Source organism: Anomalospiza imberbis, chromosome 18 (assembly GCF_031753505.1).
Source record: "Anomalospiza imberbis isolate Cuckoo-Finch-1a 21T00152 chromosome 18, ASM3175350v1, whole genome shotgun sequence".
NCBI lineage: Eukaryota > Metazoa > Chordata > Aves > Passeriformes > Viduidae > Anomalospiza > Anomalospiza imberbis.
In genome coordinates this window covers 7,233,474-7,248,558 of record NC_089698.1, presented here as the reverse complement: position 1 = coordinate 7,248,558, position 15,085 = coordinate 7,233,474, and the positions used below count along the sequence as shown (strand labels likewise).

Sequence of the window (15,085 nt, the reverse complement as noted above, 5' to 3'; positions counted from 1 at the left end):
CACAAGTTTAGTGTGGTAGCCTCCTTTTCTCCTTGCATACTAGATGAATCATGAAGTAGTTGAATATTTTAGAACCTGATGGATTTGACTACATCAGGGAAGAACTTTAGTATATCTTGCCTTTTTCCTTTGCCTTAAGTCTCCGATGTCATTTTGTTTAGCCAAATAAACCTTTCTGGTCCACCTGCTTAGTGCTTGCTTCATGATCAAGTAGGAAATGAAGGGGTAACTATTTGCTAGTCTCTGAAAAGTCTTTCCCTCTTTCTGGTAGAGGCTGTTCAGCTTATTGAATGTTCTGTCTTGAGGGAGTAGTCCTTTCTTCCTCTTTGCCCTTTGCAGTACTGACTAAGTAGATGACAGGTGAACAGACCTAAGTTTGTCCTTCAGGTGTCTCTCTTGTTTGAGATGCTTGAAAAGGAATTGATACAAACACTCCCTGAACTAGTTACGAAGTGCCTTCAGAATTCCTGTGGGGCAACAGTGACCTCCTGTGGCCAGCCAGACCAGCCTGGGATGCCAGGGTAATACCACCTTGGTCATTCTGGTGTCAGGGAGCTCCTTGCCCAGTCCCTTCTTGCTTGTATTACTTGTGTAGAGACATTATTACAATTTGATCAGCTGCTTAGAATGGTTATTGAATCAAGTGGTGGCTTAGACCAGAGTGTAAGGATTATGCATTGTTGGCTCTTGCAGTGAGGAACAGCCCTTGGGTACAGAGTCTGAATGCTGTACTGGTGAAGCATTATCTTCCTTTGCTGATGCGAAGAACCCCCAGTTATAGTCAGGTTGTGGAAGACCTAAGGTGTAACATAGTTGGCAAGGATAGCAGTTCAAAGCTAATCTTCAGTCTTTTGCATACAGATAGTTGTATTAGCAGTCTCTGACATCATATTCCTCCTCCTTTAGGCTACAGACAGCTGGGAGTTGTAATAACTACAAAACAGCTCCTGCTGGCATTACATTGTGAATATTTTGCAAAATAAGCTGCTGTAGTAAACTTGCTGAAGAAGATGAATTACTTTTGCACAAAGATATGATTGAAGGATTTTGCATCTTGTATGATTTACTAGATTACTTCATAAGTCCCTACAATTTTTGTTTACACAAAGCTTCCCCTGGGGTATCTTTCTTCAAGATTAGAAGTATTCAATGTTGTGTGGTGGTAAAAGTAATGAAAAAATATTTTATCTTCACCGAAACAGATGCACAGAAATTCAAGGCAAAATTTGAAGAATGCAGGAATGAAGTAGGCAAGACGGCAAAGAAAGGTAAGGTAGTCTCAGCGTACTTGGTGCCACATTTCTGAGCCGTGTGAGTGGTTACAGTACCCTGGAGTGTCGTGTTCCAGCAGACTCACTCTGTGCTGAACTGCAGCCTTCAGTTCAGGTGCTTTTCTGTCTGCGAGAGTAAGAGCTCACAGGAGTGACGATGGCCTTCTTTCCTGTGGAAGGCTGTTACAGTTGCTGTTGGGACATGGCTGCTTTGGAGAGGCTGTCAAGGAAATATTTATGGCTTATAGTAAACAAATGAACTGTGAACACTGCAACCACAGTGCTCTTTCTTCCTTCCAGGTCCTTTTTCCAAATTTCGCAAATGTATAATCATGCAAGTATAAGATTGACTGGTTTTTATGGTTGCTAGTGTGTGTGAGGTTGTTCACAAGTCTCTAACAGATTATTGCACCTCCCTTTAGAATTGCCTTTGCATGAGGTATGTCACCATGTAAATAAAACAAACATTTCTATCTTTCTTAAGTACAGACTACCAGTGGTCTGCAGTCAGCATCCTTCAAGATATTTAGATTGGAGTTTTCCAGTCATAGGAGTTCCTATGTCCCAATTTCAAACTGGGGAACTTGACTTTGGGTTTTTTTTTTTGTTATGATGCCAAGAAACTAAGGGCTTGTCTGGATACTTTATTGGTAGCAGCACAGCTGGCCAGATGTTACACATTCCTCAGTCCCTGTGATTAAGCCCTCATGTAGTGATTAATGTGTATGAGTGGTGTTTCTGGAAATCTGACATCTGAAGTAATTACCAGAGGAAAAGAAATGGAATGAGTCACTCCAGTGGTCAGTGAAGAATATCTTTTTGTCCAATACCAGCTGTCTTTCCCCACCCCCTTCACCTTCTATTTTACGCTTTTTAACAGGAAAATGCATTACTGCTTGTATGTAATATCTTTCCTAACCAATCTTTTAGCAGGCACAGACAAAAATGATAGTGCTGATAAAGTTGCTGAAAAACTAGAAGAGCTTTCTGTAAAGGAAGAGAGCAAAGAATCTGAGAAGAAAGAGACCAAGGAAAAAACTGAAGAAAAGCAATAAAATCATCCTGGGCCTTGCAGATTTTCCTTTATTTTTTTTCTTTTTTTTTTTTTTTTTTTTTTTTCCTTTGGTTATTTTTTTTTATTTTTACAAGGGACTTTATATGGAACTGCATTCAACATTCACATTGTTTTTTCTAGGCTTTTGCCCTTTGGGAGGTGTCTTCAGAAAAATTCATTCCCCAGTGATGAAAATGTACTGTGCTAACTTTCTTTTCCATAGTGGAAACACTTATTTACAGTCATCCAAAAGAGTGAATAAAACAAACTTGAAAACAGCATCAGAGGACAGAACTGAGTTTTCTGTATACTGGAAAGGCTTATGAATACACTTGTTTAATTGAGCTACATATCATCATTCCTGTGAATTAAGTAGGTTAATAGCCTTTGTCAGCAGGGAAGATTAGATTGCATTTGTGTTTCTTGTATGGCTTCTAAATTGTAATCTAACAGACCTTTCACACCTGCTGCTGTGTGTACTTGAGCAGGGAATGTGCCTGTACTTATTGAAATGCAGCAGACTTCTGCAATCAGGCAATAAGAGCATTCCTGGCACACTGCTGATGATCCATCAGATGGTGAAAATAAAGGTGGGGGACAAAATTTCTTGTGTCAGATTGGAGAAGCATTTTCTTCTCACAAAATGAAATCTGTGCTTCCCCCCCGCCCCAAATTTTAATAGTACAAAGGCTTCATTCTAGCAGAAAGCTCCTGCTGCTGTCCCAGATCTTCCATGGTGCTGCTTGCTGACTGAAGGCAGCTGCAGCAGCCTGTCATGCTGTGGTGTGTGCAAAGGAATCAGAGCTGTTTGAGTACCTTCCTGTGAGATTCCCCTCGCCAGCATATTGTTGTAGTCTCAAGAATGTATAGGTCTGAAATGTATAAGCTTTTTTCCCCAGGGCTTTGGAGCTCCTGTTTTTACAAACTGGAGGAGTTTTGAACTTCTCAGATGTTTGGTAGGGAGGCTGTCCTTCTTGGAGAGCAGCAGGCTAGAATACACTTTGGAACAGTTAATTGTGGTTAACGTGCTCGAGGGACACCCTCCTTGCCAGAATGGGCAAATTGGTCAAATCTCTTCCCTGCAAATGTTTTTTTGTTTATCCAATTTCAAATTAGTGCTAGAGAGCAAGAAAATAAGCTATAGTAAGCAATAAAATCAACACAATTACGTCTGATAGATAAATTGAATTTTGTTGTTAAACACTAATACAAGGATTGTGGTAGGAATAGAGATGAAATTTTATAATAGTTTCCAAAATAATTATGAAAACTGGACAAAACTTGCTAAACTGTAAGACTGGATGATATTAACATGGGATAGCAAGACCTTTTTATCTTCATAAAGAGGCTTTAACTCAGTCAGGTTCTGCAGTCTACCTAAGGAAAATATATTTTTTAAAAATAAATCATGTCTTTCTTCTTAGCACTGCCTTTTGATGCTACAGTGAATGAGTCTTAAATCTGGAACTGTAATTAAGGTACTCACTTCATTCAAGCAAAATAATTCCTTTGGTGTTTTGCACGTTCCCCTTCAACTACAGCAGATATCAAAAGTCTGTTAATTAACAAAGATGGTTGAAAGGCAAAATAAAATGCTCTTTAGTGTTTCTGGTTTGGAAGTAACAAGACAAAGCTATTTTGAAGTATTTAACATTTGAATGTAAAAGCCAAATCTTTTATCCATGAATCACTGTAAATGATCTGATAATGTCAAAATGTGTCTAAATTGATAGAAATGACTTAAAAATTTCAAAATAAACTTAAATTTTCATTTAAAGGATTTGCTTTTTATTTTGAGAGCTCTTACTGGGAATGCATTTTTAGTCTGCAGGGGCAAAGCGATGAAGGCAGCAAAATAGATGAGTTACATTTCACTGTCAAACATTGTACAAAAGGGAGGGGGCAGCACCTGAACGACTTAATTCATCTTAGTATTAGTTATTGATGACTCCTGCTTAATGTTCTTACCCTCTCTTCTTCTCTTACTTCAGCATGCTTAGATGACTTCAAGACGTTTCCATTCCTGTTTAGGTTAACTGATCTGTGTTTACAGTTCATGGATTGCAACCATCCTTGCAAGACTTCAGTCTCAAAGAGCAAAGTTAAGAGAGACCACTCAGTCAAATAATTTCTCTGGGTAACATTTGGCTGAAGAATGTTTTAGTCCTCCAAACTAAAGGATGGTCATTCAATGTTCTGGTCACTTTAGCTGTTCTACACATTAAAAAGCAGTAAGTATTTTTAAAGTTATATCAGTGAAATAAGTCATGTTGTTTTGTGCAAGTCATTCTAATGATTTAACTTGCCTGTAGGTAAAGTAGACTGCCAAGTGAAGGTTTTTAAAAAGTCCTAATCCATTTTTTATAAGCAAGGAAAATATAACAGAGTAAATAAAGCATTGTTGGGTGCTAAAGTCTGCAATTCATACAAATTTTCTGCTTGTTTCAGGTTTAGAAAGATGCTATATAGCCAGGCTTAGTGATCCAGTCTTTGGTGGTACGAATGGTTTTGTGTGTATGTGCTGAATGGATGGATGAATGAGGACTCCAGAGTGATAAATTAAATTTAAAAATCATTACATTTTGACAGGCATCAAAATAGTATCTTCTTAACAGCAAGTTCAGGTCATAAAGAAGTCTACTTATTATATAAATTAAACTAGTTCCTTCTAGATCCCATGTTAATTATTTTGAAGACTACACTAATCTGTTGGGGGGTTTTTCTCCAGGAATAAGTTTGTATTAGTAACACTAAATGTCTCATTCGCAGATTGCAAACACTCCCAATTTGTTGTGTTTTAACACTAAATGTTGATTTTTTCCCCCCTGTATAATAAGGTAGCTTGTATCAAATGCAAATTCTCTGTGATACCAAAATCTCAGAAAATTAAAATTCTTCTCAACACTATGCAAATAGAATGTTGTAAATTCTTAATTTTAATGCAACATACTCGAGGAATACCTGTATGTAAAGGGAAAAAAAATGAGTCTGAGTATTCTTTGGATTTTGTTGCTAACTGTTGTTACCAGTTTGTGTTGTGTCCTCTGGATGCTGTGTGTGGCTCAGGATGAGTTGTGCTGAACTCTGATGTCCCTCAGCAGTGCTGGGCCTTGTGCTGCTCCATCTCAGTGCATTCCTTCACCTAGCTCAGTGAAAAACTTTAATGTTACTAGAAACCTTCCTCTAAAGAAAAGACTCCAAATCAGAGTTCAGAAAACTCAGCTTGACACCTTAGTGATATTAAATTGCACCTATTTATGTAGAAATGGAGATAATGGTGGAGATTACATTACAAACTGCCCTGCTGGGTTTTGATCTGTACAAATTGCCATCGGCTTTCAGTCCTTAAAGAGTGGGTGATTATTTAAACAACCCCAAACCTCTCCAGTTAACTTCCCACTGCTGTCTTTATTTATGCCCTTCTGTTCCCAGGACACCCATCTGTCCTGACTGCTCCAGGTTGTTTCTAGCAAGCTGTATTTTCTGAGGTATCCATGGCAAGCCAATGTTTTAATTTTGTTTAGCCAAACTAAATTCAAAGTGTTTTTACATAGCTGAGGTCATGTGTAAACTTACACTAGTTCAGTGAAGCGAGCTGTGTATAAAGGATTTTGTTTTATTTTATGATGGTTTATTTAGGATCTACTTTAAAGGTCTTCCTAATTAGATTTAGCTAGAATTACTCTTCAAAATAGAAAGAAGAGAAATTGCCAGGTTTTTACCAACCTTAATTAAATCTTTGACAATTTATCATTTTCAGAGTAACAAGCTAAGGAAAACTTAACTGCAACAGATCAGAATTATTTTGCTTGAGGAAGAAAAGTTTGAAGTAATGAGCTGTAGAGTGGATTCCACATGTAAGTGCTTTCTCACACTAGTTTGTGTGAAAACAAGGTGCTTCTCAAGTAAGCAGCTTGTGCAAGTAAGAATAAGGAAATAAATATTGAGGTTGTGAAAACTGACAAGCATAGGAGCAAAAATCTTCCTAATATTTAAGAGCTAAGCAGTATCTACAGCTATGCAACAGATTTTGTGATCACTATATTTTTATAACACACAAATTCAGGTATGGAATATCTTTGTCCACTTAAGTCACATTAGACACCAACCACTGACTTAAGACCTCTTCATGTTTTTAAGACTTGTCAAACTAGTTTGCTGTAGTCTAGTGGAAATGCAACCTATGTCAGATCCATAAATAAATTACATATGTAGAAATGCACTTTTTTTTTAGGTATTGATAGTGCAGGTAATGTTTGTGGGGTGTATTTTCTGTTACAGCAATATAATGTTTTAAGTACAAAGAAGGTGCTAGCACAAATCTGGATTAGATGCTACATACAGCAAATTTATTTTGTGGAAGGTGTCTGCCTACCACAAGTATTTCATCAACTTTACAGTCAAACTTTCAAACTGGGAAAGTCCAGCTCATTGTTTATCAGTCTTGACTCTACAAATTTACATCAGCTGATTCACTGTGTTGTAGATATGAACTGTTGTATCAAGATGTGTAATTTACTTACAACCTAAGAGAGAAGCTACCAATGTCGTGAGCCCTTGCCTATTCATGTTGTGCTGGCTGGCCTCACTTCAGGTAGTTTAAATTTCATCATTTTCTAATGCTTTTGTTCCACAAAAGCAACTATGGCTATTTTAAACATCAATGAAGATGCATTGGACATTAAAATGACTGAATATTTTGTATGCTTGGAGGATATTTCTCAAGACTATTCTAACAGGTATAATTAAAGTTACATTGCTTCATATAAATAGTGCTTATCTGTTTTAACATCTTGTTTGCTGGTTTATGAACAGTGTTGGCTTGCAGAGTTTCAGCAGAATCATTTAGAGTGATATTTCATTTAGAGGAGAATTGCACTTTACTAATGGTTTTAAACAGGATGGTTAGTGAATCTTTAAAACTGCTTGGAGGCCTACCTCATTCTGATGTAAGTAGTTTTTTGTGGGGATCACTTAGTAACTCTGCATATTGATTCCTAAAGTCTCATAGTAAATGCAACTTGACATGCCCCATTACTGCTGTTGGGAAATACACCAGATCTGTTCTGAGCAAATGCCATCCCACAAAAAATCCCTATTGGAATTATCTAGAAAATTCTGTCATAAATCTCTTAAGTCATTGTCAGGCAATATTTTCTTGATTTATCTGGTAAGAAATGGAACAACTAAATTAAAATTGTCATGTTAAAGTTTCAGAGGGTAACTTACTAGGCCTGGCTTGTACCCAGAACTGTCTGGCCCTTGCTTGGACTTTTGGCAGCACGGTGCAGCACAAGATGATCCAGGTGTCTCTGTTCTGAGCACTGTAAATTTGAAGGGGAAAATAGCTTTTATTAAACAAGGAACTTGTGATCCTTGAGGGTTTTCCCAATGACCCTGAACAGTTGGTAGGTCATCAGTACTACATGGGCTGGCAACATCATTTGTAGTTGTAGTAAGAAAATGCAGTAAGAAAAGTGTAATTATTTATTGTGGTCACTGTTTAATGGCAACAGAAAATTTGAGCTGGGAACTAACTTGCAAGTGACCAATAAAATATTCTAGGGATATTCAGTACTTTCAAGTGTGCAAAATAAAATAATTTTCTTAATCATGTAGCTAAGATGTCCAGCTAAAATGAGTGCTGTGACTTGATATGAAAATTACATGGCTTTCAGGCTTTCTTGATTCTTGCTCTGTTGTAAGTTTCCTTTCATCTTACCAGCTCTGAAAGGGATACCCTGCCATGTGGCTCCAACACAGCTTCTGTGGTTGGCCCTTCCTCCTTTGGGGTAAAACCTCAGAGTAAAATCTTGCAGGAAGACATGCAATTACTAGCCACGCTCTGCCAGATTATTTTTAGATTGTTCTTTGTAGCTGTGTTTGTTCTTTGTCATTAAATCTTTCCCTAACTCATGCTGCCATTGCTGCTTACCTCAGTGCTGCCAAAATCCTCTGGCATGCTCATAAGGTAGTGTGAATCCAGAAACTGCAGTCCTTGAAATAAAGATGTTCCAGGAGAGCAATTCTGAGACATGCCTGTTCTGCTTTAGTCAAGTCCTCCTCAGACATCCTTAGTGTTTGACAGGTAAAGTCATCTGACTGCTTTAAATATACTTGGCTTGTAATAACAAGATTGAGTGTTGCTCAGCAGTGCTTTGTGCTGGCTTGAAAACAGCGTTCTTGAGGACTGGAGTGTTAGTGGGAAGGAAATGAGGTGAGCTGTGGGAACTCTTGGACACAAAATTACAGAAAGTTACTGCTTTGTGACAGGTAATCTACAATGTGCACCAGAAAAAAGTAATCCCAAAGCCCAATTCAGCATAACACTGTAGCCTTGTAACATGGAATGTCTCAGCCCTCTTTTGGAAATGCTGGGTCTGCATGACTGCACAGCACAGGTGTTGTGATCCGCAGGATGACTGTGCAGCCCAAACCCGCTGGCACTGTGGTCTTCAAGAACTGTTCAGTTTGGAGATGCACCTCTTCTTGTTGTTATGAAAGGTACAATTCCTTGTGTCCTGATAACTCAGTTATCTTTAGTCTCCCTCTAGAGAAGTGTTTTGTGATCGGGATATTAAGAAAAGCCAAAGTTGCTTGCTGCTGAGAGTCCCCTTTCAGAACAGGAATGGCTTGAAAGATTGGCCCAACAAATGGGGGCAGATACAGCAAGATTGGGTCAGCATCAGTGTGTCAGAGTGATGAAGGGAAAACCATTCTGAGGAGTGGAATGAACAGAAGTGCTGAATCCTCCCTACTTGCAAAGCTGTCTTTGAGAAGCAGACTTTCTAGAGAGGAAAGAGTCCTTAGGGGGAAATACAATAGAAAATAATGAGGTGCAGAGGAGGCATAGTCTCTTTAAGATTAACTCCACAATTCACATGAGGGAATGTTACTGTCCCAGAAATGCTTAGTCTTTAAAAAATAATGAAATTTAAATCATCAAACTCCAGATATGTATCTTAAAATGAACTTGTGCCTATTGCTTCCCAGCTCATGCTAGAAACTTGACAGGATGCTTTTGTGGCTCACCTAGAAAGGAAGCTTGCAGGTCCATGCTAAAATGCAGATATGACTATCACTTGGGAGAGAACTTCTTTGCTGTTTTTCAACACCTACGGAATGCATGTTGTCCATTACAGGACATTCACCCAACTTCTTAGACAGTCCATAATGCTGCTTAGGATAACATTTTCTAGATTAAAATAAAAATATCACTACAAAATTATTCAGAGTTCTGTTTGCAACTTAAATTCTTTGCTCAGACAGAATGGGAAGGGAAGGATTTTTTTCCCTTGAGTGGGAAGGAGGAAGCTGATTAAATTGATGTAAGCTATGAAGTCTCTGCTTTTGTCAAGTAAGTGGTGCTAAACTAACTTGTGGCCCAGAGCATTAGGTGTACTCCTGAAATGGATCTTCCAGCCCAGTTTTGTTGAAAAGAGACACAGTTGATTCCTTGGAGATCACTCAGCAATACACATCGGACCTGGTAAGTGGAGGTGATGGAGAGATTTGCTTCCCAGGTGTGCCTTTGATCTGATTTAACATGCTCATGTAGCTGCACCTGAAGTCTTTCAGCTTTGTATGCAGAGCCTGGTTCTGTGTAAAATTGTTGACCTTTTTATTAGTTACAAGGGGTTTGAGAATAAATAATTCCAATAAGCTGGCATGACAAGGGGTAGTGAAGCATAGGAAACATTCAGTCCCCCAAACATGCAAAAATAACTAAGTTTAGGTAGATGTTTTCCTTCCTGTTCCTTAAAAATCTAAGTCTGGAGATTATTTTTAAGTTGCCTTGTGGCTTTAGTCCCTTTTGGGTAAGACTTTTTTCTCTTTTTGAAGAAGGGCAGTTGTTAGCAAAAGCTGAGATTTCACATAGCTATATATCCTCAGGCTGGAACTTGCTGGCTTTGCTTTTGTTAAAGCTGGGGCTCAAAATTTGTGTTTTTGTTTGGTTAGTGGTTGTGGGGGTATTTTTTTGCAGACTGGCAAAGTTGAGGACCCTTACAGATTTTTGGTTGGGTTTTACTTGTTCTGTTCTTAAGACTTCTAGGACTGTGCAACTAATCAAGTCTCTTAAAATCAGAAACTATAAAATGTTCTTTCTGAACAGCACTGCAGTGTATGCCTTCTAGGGCAAGCTTGCTTTTAGCAACACCCAGCAGATGCTGCAAATGTGGCTTTTGTGTTAGGCAGGGGTTACTTTATCTGCATGTAGGCAGCTGCAGAAGAGGGATTAGCTGAGAAAGAAAGCAGGAGGGAGGGAGCGGGATGTATGCAGCTCCTGGTCTTGATTTCCAAACTTCCAAGTGGCCTTGAACCCTTCTTTCCCATCGGAGGGTTTCCTTGAGACAGGCGAGCTGCTGGGTGGTGCCCTCGAGTGTGAACAGAGAAGCCATTCTCACACTGCTCCTGGGAAAGCTGATTCGGTGAACTTTGTGTTGTTACCTTAAATTACCTCTTCTGTCTGCCTTCCTGATGCTAATGGATAGATTTTAAAAGAACAGAGTATAGTGTAATTTCAGTTATGTTTGCACTCAGTTATGGATCTTGGAATCAGCTAAATTTGGCAGAGTGCAGCAGTTTCCTTAATGCTGTGACTCTGGGTGTAGCAGAATGAAAAGTAGGGTTTATTCCCTGAACAAGCACGGCAGGATTCGCTTGCAGCTGGCCCTGTCCTGCAGGGCCCCGCTCGGAGCCGCTCCCTGCGCGGACCCCGCAGCGCTCCGCGGGTTCTGCGGCGGTGCCGCGTCCGCAGCCCCCTCTAGAGCCCCGCTGTTCAGGGAGCTGCTACAGGAGCTTCGGCGTCCCACACAGCGCCCTGTGGAGCTCAATGCATTCTATTTTTCTTTTCGGGGTTGGGGTGGGGTTTTCTCGTAGAAAGGACAGAACTGGGGGCCCCCGGCGGCAGGGGCTGCCCCGCCGCGGGCAGCCCGGGCAGCCCCGGCTCCGCAGCTTTCCGGGGGCTGTGCTGGCTGTGCGCCCCGCTCCCGTCTCCCCGCAGCGCTACCTTAAGGGGCTGGTTGACATCAGCCGAGTGGGCTGGGCGGTGTGGGTGGGATTTCCTGTGCTGGAGGTCAGCTGCTCCCGTCCCTCTGCCGTCCCTCCCAGCCGCCCGGGTCCCGCTCTCCCCGCGCCGGAGGGACCCGCATCCTCCCGGCTCCCTCCTCTCGGGTTGGATTTACATAGTGATGTGTAAACTACAGGATGCCCAGCAGCACTGGAAAGAGGTTTAAACCTACGAAATACATCCCGGTATCCACAGCAGCTGCCTTATTAGTGGGTTCGACTACTTTATTTTTTGTTTTCACGTAAGTACCGCTCTGGCGGAGGGGGGGCCCGGGCTGGGGCCGCCCGGCCCGACGGGGAGAGGTGGCTGGGCTTGACAGTCCTCCAGGCCCTGCCGCTGCTGGTCCTGCTCCCTGCCTGCCTCCTGCTATCCCTGCCCGGGTTTGCTTTGCAGAGGCTCACGATCTCTCCCTATCATAAAATGTGCCTGATAGTCAGATCCACCATTTCATGGCACGTAAAACCCCATCAGCCTCCCGCAGCTGCCGGCTGTGTGCATTAGAGATGCCAGAGCCCCGCAGCCCCTCTGCCCGTCTGTGCAGGGCTGGTGCACGGGAGAGAAACGCAGCCCCAGCCGCCCCGCTGCCGACAGGCGTGGACCCAGCCTGTGCCTCAGCTGGCCGGAGTCTCTGTGCTCCAGGAGGGAGAGCTGGCCTCTGCCGTCAATCTCTCGCGTGTCTCAGGGTTTATCCGGCACAGCCTTTTGAAGTGGAAGGCATCCTATTCTAAGCATTACCGATTTTACATATTTTTATGTAACTGTTCCTGAAAGCTTGAGGAGCTAATGAACAAATTTACATTCGCTTGAAGGAAAGACGAGGAAAGTTTTCCTCTCTCTGGTTCTTTTTCTCTCATTCCCTTCTCCCTTAAATGCGGAATGGAGCTGTGGCTGTCGCCTTGCAGCTCTCCTGTAGTTATATTAATATGTGAGTGCTGTAGTGCTTCGGCTGTTTCCCTCTCCATACACTCGAGTTCTGTAGCTCGCTAACCTTTCCTGTGCGGGGGTAGCAGCACCCTCCCTGCAGAGGTTTCCAGAGATGCTACAAAACTGTGCTCTGAAAGGAGCTTTGACTAAGCTACCTTTGGGAAGGTGAAAACATGGCTATTGCATATTAAGATTTATTGTTTTACTTATTTTGAAACTCTGTTTTCCTTGTTTTGCCGTTGCTATTTTTTAACCGAGCTCAGTGAAGCTGTTGGAAGCAGAAGGCTCTATCAGAGTGGGAGTATGTGTCTGTGTCATTATCTTTTGTGGTTTGGCTGTGATATGATTCTCGATGTTTCAAAATGCTTGTCACTGGTATGGTAATCTCAATGTAGGATTTCAGAATAAATCGTAAATGTTGTTTTGTCTAACAGTTTCTTAAATCGGAACAGATTTTGACACTGAGTTTTGCTCTCGACTTAATGTGCGTTGATTTTTTCCTTGCTTGTTTTCAGTGCATTTGATACAAAGTATGGATAAATCCTTTCAGGATATTACACTGTTTCAAGAACCAGTCAAGTCTCAAGAGCTAGTACAAGTATCAGCCTGTCATTCATCCTTTGGTGGTCTAATTATAGTCTGGTGCTCACAGGCAAACACAGGACAGAACTTGGCTTTTGTGATGAACTTGGTTGACACTGGAGTGGTGAATATTAAATGGTACAAAAAATAAGGGGGCCTTAATGCCAGCATTTATTTTTCTGGCTGCTTGAGGAATGGATGTGTGCTAAGGTTGTTTTGGAAGCTGTATGTTTGTTTTCACATGATACTTCCAGTGTAGAGCTGCAAATTGCTTAGTGATGTAAGACTTTCCTGGTAACACAGTTCTTGAAACATCCTTTTGGCAGCAGGACATCAACTGAGATGTTCATTTTACAATTTGTACAGAAGAAGCAATTGCTTTTAATCTATTACTGAATCTGAAACTTCACTATGCTCCCTCTGTTATCAGTGAATAATTACATGCAAAATGAAGTATTTTAAGGATCTCTCCATATTGTAACTTGGCCTGTGTATCTTGAAGTGTTAGTAAATTTTTCGAGGATTGTCCCAGACATACGTTCTCTGCTGCTGCCAAGTCTTGTGTGTAATAAAAGTAACACATAATTGAGCAACTGTTGTCAGGCAGAATCTGAAGTCCTGTCCATTCAAAAATACTCAGATGAATTTGTATGGGATTGGTGTTGTTTTTCATGCTGAGCAGTGTTAGTAAAATCCATCTTTGTTGTAGAATCAAAGCAAGCCATATGCATGAGATTAGTTTCTTTTGTGTGGCAGTGGGTTTTTTACCCTTTCCTGAGCATTTTAATTTTTTATCTTTTTCCACAGGCAATGTTTTGTCTCCTGAAGATCTTTTTGTTGTGATATGTTATTAAAGGCTGAGATAGACCTGAATTTTCAGGTTTGTTGGTTTGTACGACTCGTTTGATGTTGGATAGAGCTCTGATATGCAGCAGTTGAAACACCGGCCTAAAACTCTTTTAGCAATTTTAGGAGTGCTTTTGATACAATCCATGCTTGCTTGTCATACCACAAGAACTTTATCAGATGAAGATTTACATATGTGTTTATTAATTACTTATGTCATTAAGCTCTAAGGCTGCTCTGTCTGTTAATGAAGTAACCTGTCTATATATACATGAAAGTCATGGTGGACAGGATTCCTATCAAATTTTGGGTGCAGATCACCTCAGTGGAATGTCAGGGATTAGAGCAACTTCAGCACAGTGGAATTGAATAATAGAGGATAATATATATGGAAAAATTGGATAACAACTATTTTTAAACCACTTACTGAATAGAAAAAATAAGCTTTTAGGGCACTGGAAACATTTCTGAGTAACACGTATGAAAACAGTCTCTGACTTGGCTTTTTCCCTAGACACGTTTGTGGTCTCATGCCACACATTATGAGTGTCTTCTGCTGGATGAAAAGCTCTTTGAACTTGAAGGCCAGGGTTAGCTTTTTAGCAATGTGGTCTTTATTTTTAGCTTTTTTCCCAAACACCTTTGCTAAAAAGCAGCACATAAAGAGTGTTTGAAACACACAGAGTCCGCCATTAGTTCATCATGGTGCTGATCTCTGGTACTGTTATACTTTAGGAAAATTCCATCTTAGATTCTCCTTTATTTTTTTTCCTCAGCATTTAGGATTCGCTGTATCACTGCTATATTTCTTCTGATTTTATGAGGGGGAACTAAACTATTTAGCTATCAAGATTATTGCCTGGAAAGGCAACTAAATATCGGAGTTGTATTATTGCAGGCTTTTAGCACTCCATGTGTGTTCCTTCAGTAATAAATACAGTGTCTGAGTAGGTGGTCTAATTTGTCACAGTGGGAGAGTAAATAAGCATTAATTCTAGGCATTATGAAGGAACTTATCAATAATGTTGTATAGAATGATTAGGTTAATTTACTTATATGAGCAAATCAAAGGGTGTAATGAAGGAAGAACTAATTCTTCTTAACATAGGACAAATCCAGTGCTTCAGTTCTAGCAAACCTGAACTTATTTCTACCAAAATAATTTTTTCTTCATATTTCTTATAAGACTTTTTGTTAGAGGTAACAATTTAACCTATTTCAGTGAAGTCTGGGCTCTTATGCCTTGAACTACCAAGTGCTGGGATGTAGACCTAATTGTGTTCATTCAAAGACCCTGAGTTTCAAGAACTTCTCACCTTATTTTAGGCTGTGCAGCTT

At 40.4% G+C, this 15,085-nt stretch overlaps 2 protein-coding genes and 1 non-coding gene across 7 annotated transcripts in view; all 3 read left to right on the top strand.

The window, feature by feature from the left end:
* Window positions 1-4,102, top strand: part of RANBP1 (RAN binding protein 1) — a 214,404-nt gene extending 210,302 nt beyond the window's left edge. For all 3 annotated transcript variants that reach the window (XM_068208817.1, XM_068208816.1, XM_068208815.1), the window contains exons 5-6: window positions 1,203-1,268; window positions 2,202-4,102. In XM_068208817.1, coding sequence (XP_068064918.1) covers window positions 1,203-1,268; window positions 2,202-2,326 — 191 coding nt within the window. In that variant the 3' untranslated portion in view covers window positions 2,327-4,102. The remainder of the gene's footprint in view (window positions 1-1,202; window positions 1,269-2,201) is intronic.
* On the top strand, window positions 1,348-1,479 carry LOC137485037 (small nucleolar RNA SNORA77). The gene has a single exon (XR_011005163.1). It is a non-coding gene; the product is annotated as a small nucleolar RNA SNORA77 (small nucleolar RNA).
* Window positions 4,103-6,165: 2,063 nt separating the features above from the next.
* The window catches only part of ZDHHC8 (zinc finger DHHC-type palmitoyltransferase 8), a 117,729-nt gene continuing 108,809 nt past the window's right edge, over window positions 6,166-15,085 (top strand). For 2 of the 3 annotated variants that reach the window (XR_011004990.1, XM_068208803.1), the window contains exon 1: window positions 11,384-11,636. Coding sequence is in view for 2 of the 3 variants with exons in the window: in XM_068208803.1 (XP_068064904.1) it covers window positions 11,533-11,636 (104 nt within the window). In the remaining variant the exon portion in view is untranslated. Of the gene's footprint in view, window positions 6,183-11,383; window positions 11,637-15,085 lie in introns of those variants that run through there. The other variant, XM_068208805.1, reaches the window with a different exon arrangement.